The following is a 13,814-nucleotide window of genomic DNA, read 5'->3' as shown; positions in this document are numbered from 1 at the left end:
GTGAGAGGGGTAAATAGTCTTGGAGCAGTGAGAGGGATAACTAGTCCCGGTGCAGTTCGAAGAGTAACTAGTCCTGGAGCAGTGCGATGGGAAGTGAGTCCCGGAGCAGTGAGAGGGGTAACTAGTCCTGGAGCAGTGCGAACGGTAAATCGTCCTGGAGCAGTGCGAAGGGTAAATAGCCCTGGAGCAGTGAGAGGGGTAACTAGTCCTGGATCAGTGAGAGGGGTAAATAGTCCTGGAGCAGTACAAGGGGAAGCGAGTCCCAGAGTAGCGCGAGGGGAAGGGAGTCCCGTGCAGCGCAAGGGGAAGGGAGTCCCGGAGCAGCGCGAGGGGAAACGAGTCCTGGAGCAGCACGAGGGGAAGTGAGTCCCGGAGCAGCGCGAGGGGAAACGAGTCCCGGTGCAGCACGAGGGGAAGGGAGTCCTGGAGCAGTGCGAGGGGAAGCGAGTCCCGGAGCAGCGCGAGGGGAAGCGAGTCCCGGCACAGCGCGACTTAGCTTGGTGCAGCTGAGTGCCAGTGCAGAGTGGACTGGGGGCCTGGGGCAGAGCAGGACTGTTGTTGGACTGGGGCCTGGCGTGAGTAGTCAGACCACGTACTCGCTCAGCTGCTGCGATGAAGTTGCATTGCAACGTTGAGCTGAAATTTTTTATCAGACTGTAATGTCAATCCATTTATTATGTTATAACTATCTGATTTCTAACTTATTTTTCAGACGCTATAAGTAATGCTACTGCTTTTCCTTTTATTCCTCTTTTGTATCCAAGATTTGTACCTAGATACTTGTGTCTAAGATGGCGCCATTAGAAGGCAGCCATTGTAAAAACTTTTCACCATACTCCTGTACTTCTGTACTGGAGTTCACATGACAGTAAGGGATAGTCTATTGTATTCTATTCTAGAAAAGAGAGTTGAGCCTGCTCCTCCATTCAATTTGATCATCCAAATCCGTTCCCTGTTCCTGCTTTCTACCCATACCCTTTGATCCCTTTCGCCCTACGAACTATCATGGGAATACTGGCCCAGTGATATTCCCACAATGCTGTTGCTTCTCCAGTGAGAAACAGTTCCCATTGGTGGAAGGGCCAAAGGATTGTTATCTGGAATGTAAGAAAATCCAAGGCTTTGTGAATAAAACAACAGCGGGGTGGAGTTGTTGTGAGTTGTTCTTGTACACACACAAAGGATAGGGACCCACATTGTGTTCCAGTGTTATGTCCAGAGCTCTGCAGGAAGATCTTGCCCACTATATGTACACGAACCCTCTCTGATTTGTGTAAATTGGCATCTAAAATCTTTTCCTTCCTATTAATGCCTCCAGTAAAGTGCAGAGAATTTCTTTACATGCTTGTCTGGTCCTCAGACATGAATGATTCTAAGGCTAAGCATAAAGACCAGTTAAATAATTTAGTCTCAGTAAGGGTGGGTTTTGACATTGGGTGGCATAGTGGGAAATGGAACAAAATAGGAGGGAGGTTGAGTTCTAGCTTCTCACTTATGGAATTGCACCCAGGATAGAATGGGTCCCCTGGCCTCTAACTGCTTAGCCAAAGGCACAACAGCATAATCACATTATGGTTATATGGAGGAAGGAGACCGTTCAGGCCATCGTGTCTGTGCTAGATCTCTAAATGGGCATCTCACTTAATGGCATTCTCTTTCTCATAAACCTGCGTATTCTTCCTTTCCAAAAAGCCATTCAATTCCCTTTTGAAAGCCTTCGTTGAACCCAACTCCAATATACATTCAAGCAGTGAAGTCAAGATCCTGTCTATAAGGCCATAAGAAATAGGAGCAGGAGTAGGCCATCTGGCCCATCAAGCCTGCTCCACCATGCAATAAGATCATGAATTATCTCTTCGTAGACTCTGCTCCACTTATCCAACTTCTCCACTTATCCAACGGTGGCTCAGTGGTTAGCACTGCTGCCTCACAGCGCCAAGGACCCAAGTGCAATTCCACCCTGGGACGACTGCCTGTGTGGAGTTTGCACATTCTCCCTGTGTCTGTGTGGGTTTCCTCCGGGTGCTCCGGTTTCCTCCCACAGTCCAAAGATGTGCAGGCTAGGTGGATTGGCTGTACTAAATTGCCCGTAGTGTTCAGGGATGTGTAGATTAGTGGGTTATAGGGGGATGGGTCTGGGTGGGTGCTCTGATGGTCGGTGTGGACTTGTTGGGCCCAAGGGTCTGTTTCCACACTGTCGGGATTCTATGATCTATGATCTCTCACCATAACCCTTAATTCCTTTACTGCTCAAAAATCTATCTTCCTATCTTTGCCTTAAACATATTCAACAAGGTATTCATTCGAGTGCTTCATTGGGCAGGGAATTCCACAGATTCACAACCCTTTGGGTGAAGAGGTTCCTCCTCAATTCAGTTCTAAATCTGCCCCCGCCAACTCATTTTGAGTCTATGCCCCCTAGTTCGAGCTTCACCCACCAGTGGAAACAAACTTCATGCTCTATCTTGTCTATTCCCTTCATAATTTTATATGTTTCTATAAGATTCCCCCTCATTCTTCTAAATTCAAATGTGTATAGTCCGAGTATACTCAATCTCTCCTCATAAGCCAACCCTGTCAACTCCAGAATCAACCTAGTGAATGTCCTCTGCACCCCCTCCAGTGCCAGTGCATCCTTTCTCATGTAAGGAGACCAAAATTATACACAGTACTCCAGGTGTTTCTACACCAGCTCCCTATACAGCTGCAGCATGACCTCCCCGTTTTTAAACTCCATCTCTCTAGCAATGAAGGACAAGATTCCATTTGTCTTCTTAATTACCTGCTGCACCTGTAAACCAACTTTTTGTGATTCATGAGCATGGACACCCAGGTCCCTCTGCACAGCAGGCATGCTGCAAAGTTTCACCATTTAAATAATAGTCCTTCTTGCTCTTATTAATGGATGACCTCACATTGACCAACGTTGTACTCCAAGTGCCAGAATCTTGCCCACTCACTTAACCTATCAATATGCCTCTGCAGACTTTCAGTGTCCTCTGCACACTTTGCTCTACCTCTCATCTTAGTGTCACCTGTGAACTTTGACATTCTACACTTGGTTCCCAAACTCTAAATCATCTATATAAATTGTAAACAGTTGAGGTCCCAACATTGAACCTGAGGCACACCACTAACTACTGATTGCCAACCAGAAACACCCATTTATCCCCACTCTTTGCTTTCTGTTAGTTGACCAATCTTCTATCCTTGTTAATGCATTACCCGTAACACTGTCACCTTTATCTTCTGCAGCAGCCTTTTGTGCAGCACCTTGTTGAATGTCTTCTGGAAGCCCACGACAAATATCCTCACAGGAAAATTGATTAGTACTGTCGGCTTAAACTAGCTGGTCAGGGGGATGGGAACCTGAGAGGGAATTCAGTAAGACTAAAAATAAAGCAGGTTTTAGGATGTGTAAAAGCTGTAAATGAAACAGGAAAGCAGCAAAAACAAATCCTAACATCAAACCAGAGTCAAATTACAGAATACTCTTGAAAAGGCCAAATGAAAAGCACTCTATCTAAATGCATACAGCATTCACAATAAGATGATGAATTTGTGGTCGAGTAGAAGTAATAGAGTATAATTTAATTACATTTTGGAGATGTGGCTGTTGGGCCACAAAGGCTGGAAACTGACTCTTAAAGAATTTGATATTTAAGGATAGGCACGAAGAAAAAATAGATGAGGGATTGCTAATAATAAGGGATGGGATTTGTGTGTTAATAAATGAGGATCTCCTGCAGGAAGAACAGAATGTAGAATCTATTCAGGTGAAGCTATGCATTGGTAAGGGTGAGCAAACATTGGTTCACAGAGGAAACCCGAAGATGTCTCCCTGAAAGAATTAAGATTCAAAGATTCTAATGAGAATGTGAAACTGAAAGAAATTAGTACCAGTAAAACAAAGTGTATTGGAGAAAGTAACGAGATTAAAAGTTGACCAATTCCGGAGACCTGCTGACCTTAACTCTATAGTGTTGAAAGGGATTACTACAGAAATAATAAATACATTGGTGATCATCTTTTCATGCACATAACACCATAGATACGGTTATCTTGGCATCATTGAAGAGCTTATTCTTGAATGTTTTCAGCAGAAGACTTTCAGATAGACTAATTTTATTGGCCCAGCATTATATGCAGACTAAAAATGACATTCAAGATGTGATCTTAAAAAACAATCATTGTTCAAGTGCAATTAATTTGCAAATTGGTCTTGTAAGAAGATATGCAGAATGTGAAATGGCTGTTAATAGAACAGATATAAAAAAATTGAAATTACATCTTATGTTGATGTTGATGTTGGAGTTTCAGATTAAGACTGAGTATAAAACTGTGCTGCTTTTGTATGATCTGTTCAAATGCAGGGAAGTCTAAACACAACTTAATTATTTCTGCTTCAATCATGAAAGTACATTATCAGTGGTTGAACCTCAGGAGACTTTTACTGCCACATCCTGCAGCTTTAAAATCTATTCCATAGGATCTGTTTTCATATGTAAAGGTGTCACAAGAGGATGTAAAACAGTGTACAAGTGTGTTGAAGATAGATATACCTCTACGACCAGACAGAGATTAAACAGAAATTGTTATATATTAGCAAAGATCTGTAGCTCGGGTTGTGGGTGAGGTTGTTGACTTGATTGCTGAGCTGGTTTGTTCTCGTTCAGACGTTTCATCACCATGCTAGGTGATATCATCAGTGAGGCCTCCGATGAAGTGATGTTGTTCTACTCCTCTTGGAATTTATACTGTCAGGTCTGTTATTGTGAGAATACTAGTATGGTGACGAAATATTTGAACAAAAACAAGCCAGCTTGGCGAGCAAGTCAACAACCTCAGAAATTGTTATAGGCCACTCTAACTCAGCAGGTAATGGTAACTGTGCATGAACTTCAACTTCCAGTGTACAGAAGTTCTAAGCATCATACACAGATAGAACAGGGTACTTGGCAATTGAATTTCTCTCACGGTTAACTGTGATTAATTGTACCAATTTTCATCCAGGTTGTTGGAGAGATGGTTTGTGTGCCCTACACAAACACAGTTCCTTGTCTCACTGCTTGCTGATGTTGCATACTGAACCATCTTTTACCCTTGGCAATTTTTGACATTTATTATTGCTTTTCACTCTCAGGGGTGGGCTGAGGAGGCAGGTCTCAAGTCACCCTTCATCAGAACAGGAACTGAACTCAATGTAGTTATAATCAATATAGTTATAAAAACTGAACCAGGTACTTTGCTGCCAACTGAGCTAGCCAGCCTTCTATTCGGAAGGTAAAGGTAGCAGAATAATTTTGAGTATAGTTTCTTCTAAGCTTTCCTGGTGTTACTGAATTGTAGCTTGACACATTAATTAGACACAAAGAAAATGGTCTGAGAAAGTTGTGTGTCTCTAGCGACTACACAATAAATATAGAAACAGGTTTTCAATTGATGAAAAAAACAACAAACTCTCTTTGTGGCCCTTTGTCTGCAAATCTTTCAAGAGCAAGCTTTGCTATTCAATGCGTGCAACATGAAATCATTTGTTTTCGGAGCTGTCTCATGTGTTGTGTTGGTGGTAGGTATATTACCATGGTTTGGTAATAAAGAACATGAAAGATTCCAGTGTTGGAAAGATGGTGGTCTTTATAAATGCATATTTATTGTAATATTATTTTACCATTTATTTTGTGCAGCACTCAATATTTTTGGCCATAATTATCGACCCTTTCTATTGACTCGCTAACATTACTGTAAGTGTAAGTCAGAGCATCAATTGTTTTGCATCACCTTGACTGTTTCTTCTTATCTTTGACCATTTGCTGAAAAATTTGAAATGTGCTTTGATTTGACCTGGAAAGGAAATGCATGCTTGGTGTGTTTTAAAGAATATTTTCCTTCTGTTTGCTGTGAAATAATTCGAATTATTTGAAGTGTCTTAAATATTATTGACCCCAATATTAATTCAACATTTTGGATGCTGTCAGTACCTCTTAATTATTTAGTAACTGAATACTTGATTGTGTTCAGGTGGTGGACCAACTGGGAAGCAGACTGACACTGTAACAGTAGTGCATGTTTGTAACCCTATAAATTATTCTTATAAAGGTGTGTAAAGATCGGCTCCACTTTTGTTTTTCATTACATGGTTTTTTGGAATAGAACATCTATGACATACTCAAAATGTTGTAATATTTCTAAAAGGATGGTTTTCAACAGAAATTACTTTTAGATCAGCAAAAGATGTGAATGATAACTGACTGAAATAGCAACCCATTTTATCTGGGCAATTTATCTCATTGTTCATTGCTAGGGGTTGTAACAGACAAGTAGAGAGTCAATTAAAGAGGAAGTGATTTAGCTAGGATTACAAGAATTGGTTGAATCTCACCCAAAAGAAATACTATACTTTTGCATTTTTTAACAATCTCACTGTCTGTGCCTTGTTTGGTAGGAATGCAAGTTCTTGAATGGAATGGAATTCCTTTGACTGGTAAAACTTATGAAGAGGTTCAAGGCATTATTGGTGTTCCGATTGGGGAAGCTGAAATATGTGTAAGACTGTGAGTTTTTCCCCACCTTTCTGTTTACCATTCAAACTTCATAACTTTTGTTTTTCATTATATTAAGGTGAAACCTTTATGAAACTTGGCTCATGATGCCTGCTATCATCTCTGATAATTGGTGGGAAAGGATCTTTTCATCTCAATGTTCTTTCAAGTAAAAAAGTGTTTAAAATCAAAATTGTTCTTTTTGCCTAAAACTGTACAACCTTCCCAAAGTAATTTCAATGTTTATTATGTGTCTCTGGCTTAAAACTTGGAGGGTAAAAATGTTACAATGCAAAATCTTCATGAAACATACAATTGAGAAGTTCAAAGGAGATTTCAAACAATATTACCTACTTAAGCATAAAAATATTTTCTATGACAACCTCTTCAGAGATGCTAGGACACATCTCTGGAACAAGTGGGTGTTGAATCTGGGCCCCTCCTGGCTTAGAGATAGCATAATTACTTCTGCACAAAAGAGCCCTATGCTTATGTTTAAAAGATATTTTGTTATATTTACAGCAAATAACAAAAATTGAAATAAAGTTAAATGCATTTAATGAAGAGACTACAGTCAATATCTTTGTGGCGACACCCTGACCAATTACAGACGACCTGCCTGGAGTGAATTTAAGTGCTAATGAGTGCAAGAAGAAAAGTTTTGAATTTCTGTCTTTTTTCAGCAAAGTTTATGTTCTGTTTATGTTCTCCGTTGCCAAGCAGTTTTCTAGCTACATACAGAAGAGAAAGCAAGGACCTTCTTTGATACAAATCTATTTTCTTTTATAATTGATCTGTATAAAATTGAATGCATTGTAATAATTGCTGAAACACATTCAGATAATAAAGATTTCACTTTAAGATACAGCTGTTAGCTGTTTGAAACTCACTGCAGGCAGTTCATTGGTTCATCAAGAATGAGAGATGCCTGGCAAACATTCTTGTACATTATCCATTACTCCCATTAGCGTTGCAACTAAACAATTTGCCGATTGGGCTATTTAAAATCATCTGAAAATGTTCTTATCATTTTTCTCCAGGGACCTCAACATGCTATCGGATTTAGAGAGCCTCCAGCATTTGGAATTGCACTCCCAAGCAAAGGCTGGTAGGAGAGTAATTGGTTAACCTAAGCTCAATATTTTAAGTTAGATTTATTTAAGGCAGGCAGTAATGTCATTGGGCTAGTAATCCAGAACTCCAGGTGATGTTGTGGGGACATGGACTTAAATCCCACTCTAGCAGGTGGTGAATATTTGATTTCAATAAAAAAGCCAGCCTAATGGTGTCCATGTAACCACTGTTGATTGACAAAAAGCCTATCCAGTTTATTCATGACTGCTGTCTTCACCTGGTCTGGTCTAGTCAGCACTGCAGACCAACAGCAATGTGGTTGACTCTTAATTAATTCATGATGGGTAATTTAGTGACACTCATGTCCCATGAATAAATAGAAACAGACAACAATTCTTTCACAAAAACAGGCCATTCACCATGACTGATCCATGCAAGTGTATAATCTCCATTCTGTGCTGCTTCTATCTTTCCTCATCCATCATGGCCCTCTATCCCCTTCTCCCTCATGTTTATCTAGTTTCCCTTAAATGCCACCACTGTTCAATTCAGCTTCTCCTTGTGGTAGCAAACGCCACATTGTCGTCACTCGTAAAGACTTTTTCTCTATTGGATTTCTCCGTAACTAGCTTCTTTGATAGCCTTCAGATATTCTCTGTACCACAAAAAGAAACATTCTCTATCCATTCTATCCACTCAACCACAACTATTTAATACTTAAATAATTCCAGCAGATCACCCCTTCAGTCTTCTTTTTTAAAAGTTATGAGAGGCCCTGCCATTCAATCCTTTTGTGACATTTCTGGGATTATCCTGTAACTCCGCTCTGTGCCACTCTAGTGTCTGTGTCCCTTTGTAAAATATGACAACCTACTGGCAGTATCTAAATATGCCCTAACCAAGATTTGATACAAGATTAGGTTATAACTTCCCTAATTTTCAATTCTTTAGCTTTAGAAAAATGAACCTGGTGGTGCTTTATATGTTTTTTTTTAAATGGTCTTGGTCACCAAACTTTTAGTCATTGCTCTATTTACAGTCAAAGTCAGAAGTCACACAACATTTCTGAAGAAGGGTCCTGACCCAAAACATCAACTTTCCTGCTCCTCTGATGCTGCTTGTCCTGCTGTGTTCATCCAGCTCCACACTGTGTTATCTCTCACTCCAGCATCAGCAGTTCTTTCTATCTCTCAGAAGTCACACAACACCAGGTTATTCTCCAACAGTCACTTCACCTGATGAAGGAGCAGTGCTGTGAAAGCTTGTGATTTTAACTAAACCTGTTGGACTATAACCTGGTGTCGTGTGACATCTGACTTTGTCCAGCCCAGTCCAACACCAACATCTGCACATTATGTGTTTACACCCATTGTTTATTTTCTCAGTTTCCACCTGGTCTCTCAATTTCCTCACAGTAAGTGATCTCATTGTTCTTCCGAATGAAAAGCTATCACACTTTCATCAGTGTAAATTATTTTCCAATTCTGCAAGTTTTATGTATGAATATTCAGATTAAGAGCAGGAAAAGGCCTTTCAGGCTCTTGAACCTCACCATTTAATAGGATCATGGCTGATCTATCCATAGAATCCCTACAATGTGGAAACACCCCATTCACCCCAACAAGTCCACACCAACTCTCCAAAGAGCATTTCACCCAGACTTACCACTGTACTCTGTCCCCTTAACCCTGCATTTCCCAGGGCTAATCCATCTAATTTGCACAATTTTGGACTGTGGGAGGAAACCAGAGCATCCAGAGGAAACCCATGTAGACACGGGGAGAACGTGCAAACTCCATACAGACAGTCGTACGAGGCTGGAATTGAACTCGGGTCCCTGGCATTGTAAGGCAGCATTGTTAACTAGTGAGCCACTGTGCTGCCGTAACAGCATATCTGCCTGCCTGTCTACCACCAATAACTTTTCATCCCATTGTTTAACAAGAATCGACTTCTACCTTAAAAATATTCAAGGACTCAGATTGCTCACCTCTGACCTGCTGTTGTAGCTACAGCATTCTCACAGCTAATCCTGTTCAAATTCTGGTCCATGGTAACCGCTCCCCCCCACCCCTGCAACAGGTTGTTGAGGGTGTCAATCTGATAAACATCTGTCCGACAGGATGAAGGATGAAGCAGGAGCCAAGCTGTTTTCCACATGAGTTTATTCACATTGCCCAGAGCAGGACTCATTGGACTGTTAATCCAGAGACCCAGATAATGTTATGGGGACCCGGTTCGAATCCCACCACAGCAGATAGTGGAATTTGAGTTCAATAAAATATCTGGAAATAAGAATCGAATGATGACCATGAATCCATTGTCAATTGTCAGAAAAACCCATCTGGTTTACTAATGTCCTTTAGGGAAGGAAATTGCCATTCTTACGTGGTCTGGCCTACATGTGACTCCAAACCCACAGCAATGTGGTTGACTCTGAACTGCCCTCTGTGCAATTAGGGATGGGCAATAAATTCTACCTAGCCAGCGACACCCTCATCCCATTAATGAATAAAAAAAAGGACAACACAGACTCCCTCCACATTGACTTGAACTCAGATTTTAAGATCCAGAGATAGGGACATTGCCATTCTGCCATAGAACCCTAAAAATTATATTTCATCAACATGTTCAAGCACACCTCTGGGGCAAATGGATCTTTAACCTTGAACTTGTGGCCAAGAACTAGGAATACTACCACTGCACAAGATGATCCCCAAACTCGTTTTTAAATAAGAGGCCTAGTATATCCCAATTAGTAACAGTACCTCTTCATCACAAGAACATGCACATGTTCGATTTAAAAAGCAACTTGGCAGATGGTGAAGGATTAAGTGAGGGTGATGACATCGACTGTCAAGGGCTAATGGTTAGATTCTCTTGTGGGAGATAGTCATTGACTGGCATTGTGTAGAACATAGAACATACAACATAGAACATACAACATAGAACAGTACAGCACAGTACAGGTCCTTCGGCCCACGATGTTGTGCCGAACTTTTACCCTAATCCTAAGGTCTATCTAACCTCCACACCTTATACTATCATCCACATGCCTATCTAATAGCTGCTTAAATTCCCCTAATGAGGCCGACTCCCCTACCCTCTCCAGCAATGCATTCCATGCCCCTACCGCTCTCTGAGTAAAAAAGCCTACTTCTGATGTCTCCCCTATATCTACCTCCACTCACTTTAAAACTATGCCCCCTCATAATAGCGACCTCCACCCTAGGAAAAAGTCTCTGGCTGTCTACTCTATCTATACCTCTGATCACTTTGTACACCTCTATCAAGTCACCTCTCATCCTTCATTGTTCTAAAGAGAAAAGCCCGAGCTCTCTCAACCTTTCCTCGTAAGATCTTCCCTCCATTCCAGGCAACATCCTGGTAAATCTCCTCTGCACCTTTTCCAACGCTTCCACATCTTTCCTGTAATGAGGCGAACAGAACTGGACACAATACTCCTGATGTGGCCGAACCAGGCTTTTGTACAGCTGGAGCATAACTTCATGGCTCTTTAACTCAATCCCTCTATTAATGAAAGCTAACACACCATATGCCTTCTTAACAACTCTATCCACCTGGGTGGCAGCTTTCAGGGAACTGTGGACATGAACCCCAAGATCCCTCTGCTCCTCCACACTGCCAAGAATCTTTCCGTTAGCCCTGTATTCTGCTTTCAAGTTTGTCCTTCCAAAATTAATCACCTCACACTTTTCAGGGTTAAACTCCATCTGCCACTTCTCAACCCAGCTTTGCATCCTATCAATGTCCCTTTGTAACCTAGAACAGCCCTCCGCACTGTCCACAACGTGACCCACCTTCGTATCGTCCACGAACTTACTAATCCACCCTTCCACTCCTTCATCCAAATCTTTTACAAAAATCACAAATAGAAGAGGACCCAGAACAGATCCTTGTGGTACACCTCTCATAACTGAGCACCATGTTGAATATTTTACATCCATTACCACCCTTTGTCTTCTAAGGGTCAGCCAATTCTGATTCCAATCTGCCACATTTCCCCCTATCCCATGCCTCCTTACCTTCTGCATGAGCCTACCATGGGGAACCTTATCAAACACCTTACTTAAATCCATGTACACCACATCCACTGCTTTACCTTCATCCAAGTGTTTGGTCACCTCTTCAAAGAATTCAATAAGGTTTGTGAGGCATGATCTACCCCTCACAAATCCATGCTGACTATCACAAATCAAACTGTGCCTTTCCAAGTGATCATAAATCCTATCTCTCAGAGCCCTTTCCAATAATTTGCCCACCACTGACATAAGATTAACTGGCCTGTAATTTCTGGAGTTATCTCTATTCCCTTTTTTGAACAAGGGAATGATGTTTGCCACTCTCCAAGCTTCCGGCACTACACCCGTGGACAGTGAGGACAAAAAGGCCCTGCAATCTCTTCCCTTGCTTCTGATAGAATCCTTGGATAAATCCCATCAGGCCCGGGGGACTTATCTATCTTCAACTATCTCAAAATTCCTAGCACATCTTCCTTACTAACATCGACCTCCTCTAGCCTACCAGCCTGTTTCACACTGTCCTCCTCTACAACTAGGTCCCTCTTAGTTGTGAATACCAATGAAAAGTATTCATTAAGGACCTCTCCTATCTCTTTAGGCTCCATGCACAAATTCCCTTTACAATCCTTGATCGGCCCTACCCTTTCTCCAGTCATTCTCTTATTCCTCATGTACATGTAAAAAACCTTGGAGTTTTCCTTGATCTTTAAGGTTTTGGAGTAGATCTGTAGCTCGGGTTGTGGGTGTTGAGGTTGGTTGGCTCGCCGAGCTGTGTTGTTGTTCCGCAGACGTTTCATTACTGTGCTGGGTAACATCCTCAGTGCAGCATCTGATGAAGTGAATACTATTTAAAAAGGCAACAACACACTGCAGCAACATGGAACTATGCCAAGAGGAGGAGGAATACCTCTTCCAAGTGCTCAAGGATAATGGATATCCAAACAACTGGGTCAGAAGATGCCTACAGGAACAGCATCAGAAAGATTCTACACGCCCCGACACATTCATCAGACTACCCTACATCAGGAACATGTCAGAACTCACCACAAGACTTCTACGACTGCTGGGCATCAGAGTGGCACACAAACCCACATCACCCGAACTAAAGACCCACTCCCCACCATAGACAGGACCAATGTCATCTACAAGATCCCCTGCAGAGACTGCGAGAAACACTACATCGAACAAACAGGAAGGAAACTAACAACAAGAGTACATGAACACCAACTGGCTACAAAAAGACAAGACCAATATTCACTCATCTCAATCCACATGGACAAGGAGAACCACGACTTCGACTGGGACAACACCAAGATCCTGGAACAGGCTAGGCAGAGACAAGAATGAGAATTCCTGGAAGCATGGCACTCCACAAAGCAGGCTATTAATAAACACATTGAACTCGACCCCATATACATTCCACTACGGAGGAAACCCGGAAGTGAGGCAATCCATCGCAACGGACCCCAGAGTTTAAAAACCAGGTGGGAAAACACACCGATGCTTCATCAGAGGCTGCACTGAGGATGTTACCCAGCACGGTAACGAAACATCTGCGGAACAACAAAACAGCTCGGCGAGCCAACCAACCTCAAATTTCCTTGATCTTATCTGCCAAGGTTTTCTCCTGCCCCCTTGTAGATCTCTTAAGCCCTTTCTTCAGCTCCTTCCTGGATAACTTGTATCCATCTAGAGCCTTTTCTGTTCCTTGTTTCCTAAACCTCACATAAGCATCCTTCTTCCTCTTAACCAGTGGTTTGACCTCTCTTGAGAACCATGGCTCCCTCACTTGACCGCATCTTCCCGCCCTGCTAGGGACAAACATATCGAGCACACGCAGTATGCATTCCTTAAACAATCTCCACATTTCAATAGTGCTTTTCCCTGACAGCATCTGTTCCCATTTTATGTTACCCAGTTCTTGCCTAACAGAATTATAATTACCCTTGCCCCAATTATAAACTTTACCCTGCTGTATGTATCTATCCTTTTCCATGGCTATTGTAAAAGTAACAGAGTTATGATCACTACCACCAAAATGCTCTCCTACCAACAGGTCTAACACTTAGAGATAGTGGGAACTGCAGATGCTGGAGAATCTGAGATAACAAGGTGTAGAGCTGGATGAACACAGCAGGCCAAGCAGCATCATAGG

General features: G+C 41.9%; 1 protein-coding gene across 1 annotated transcript in view; it reads left to right on the top strand.

Annotated features, from left to right (window-relative positions):
• The window catches only part of LOC109922184 (protein piccolo-like), a 226,100-nt gene that overhangs the window by 123,968 nt on the left and 88,318 nt on the right, over window positions 1-13,814 (top strand). Inside the window, exons 12-13 of the mRNA XM_048610189.1 lie at window positions 6,446-6,554; window positions 7,583-7,650. Coding sequence (XP_048466146.1) covers window positions 6,446-6,554; window positions 7,583-7,650 — 177 coding nt within the window. The remainder of the gene's footprint in view (window positions 1-6,445; window positions 6,555-7,582; window positions 7,651-13,814) is intronic.

The sequence above is a fragment of the Rhincodon typus genome, chromosome 22 (genome assembly GCF_021869965.1).
Source record: "Rhincodon typus isolate 14 chromosome 22, sRhiTyp1.1, whole genome shotgun sequence".
Classification (NCBI taxonomy): Eukaryota; Metazoa; Chordata; class Chondrichthyes; order Orectolobiformes; family Rhincodontidae; genus Rhincodon; species Rhincodon typus.
The sequence above is the reverse complement of the archived record's forward strand: the minus strand, read 5'-3'. Positions and strand labels throughout refer to the sequence as shown.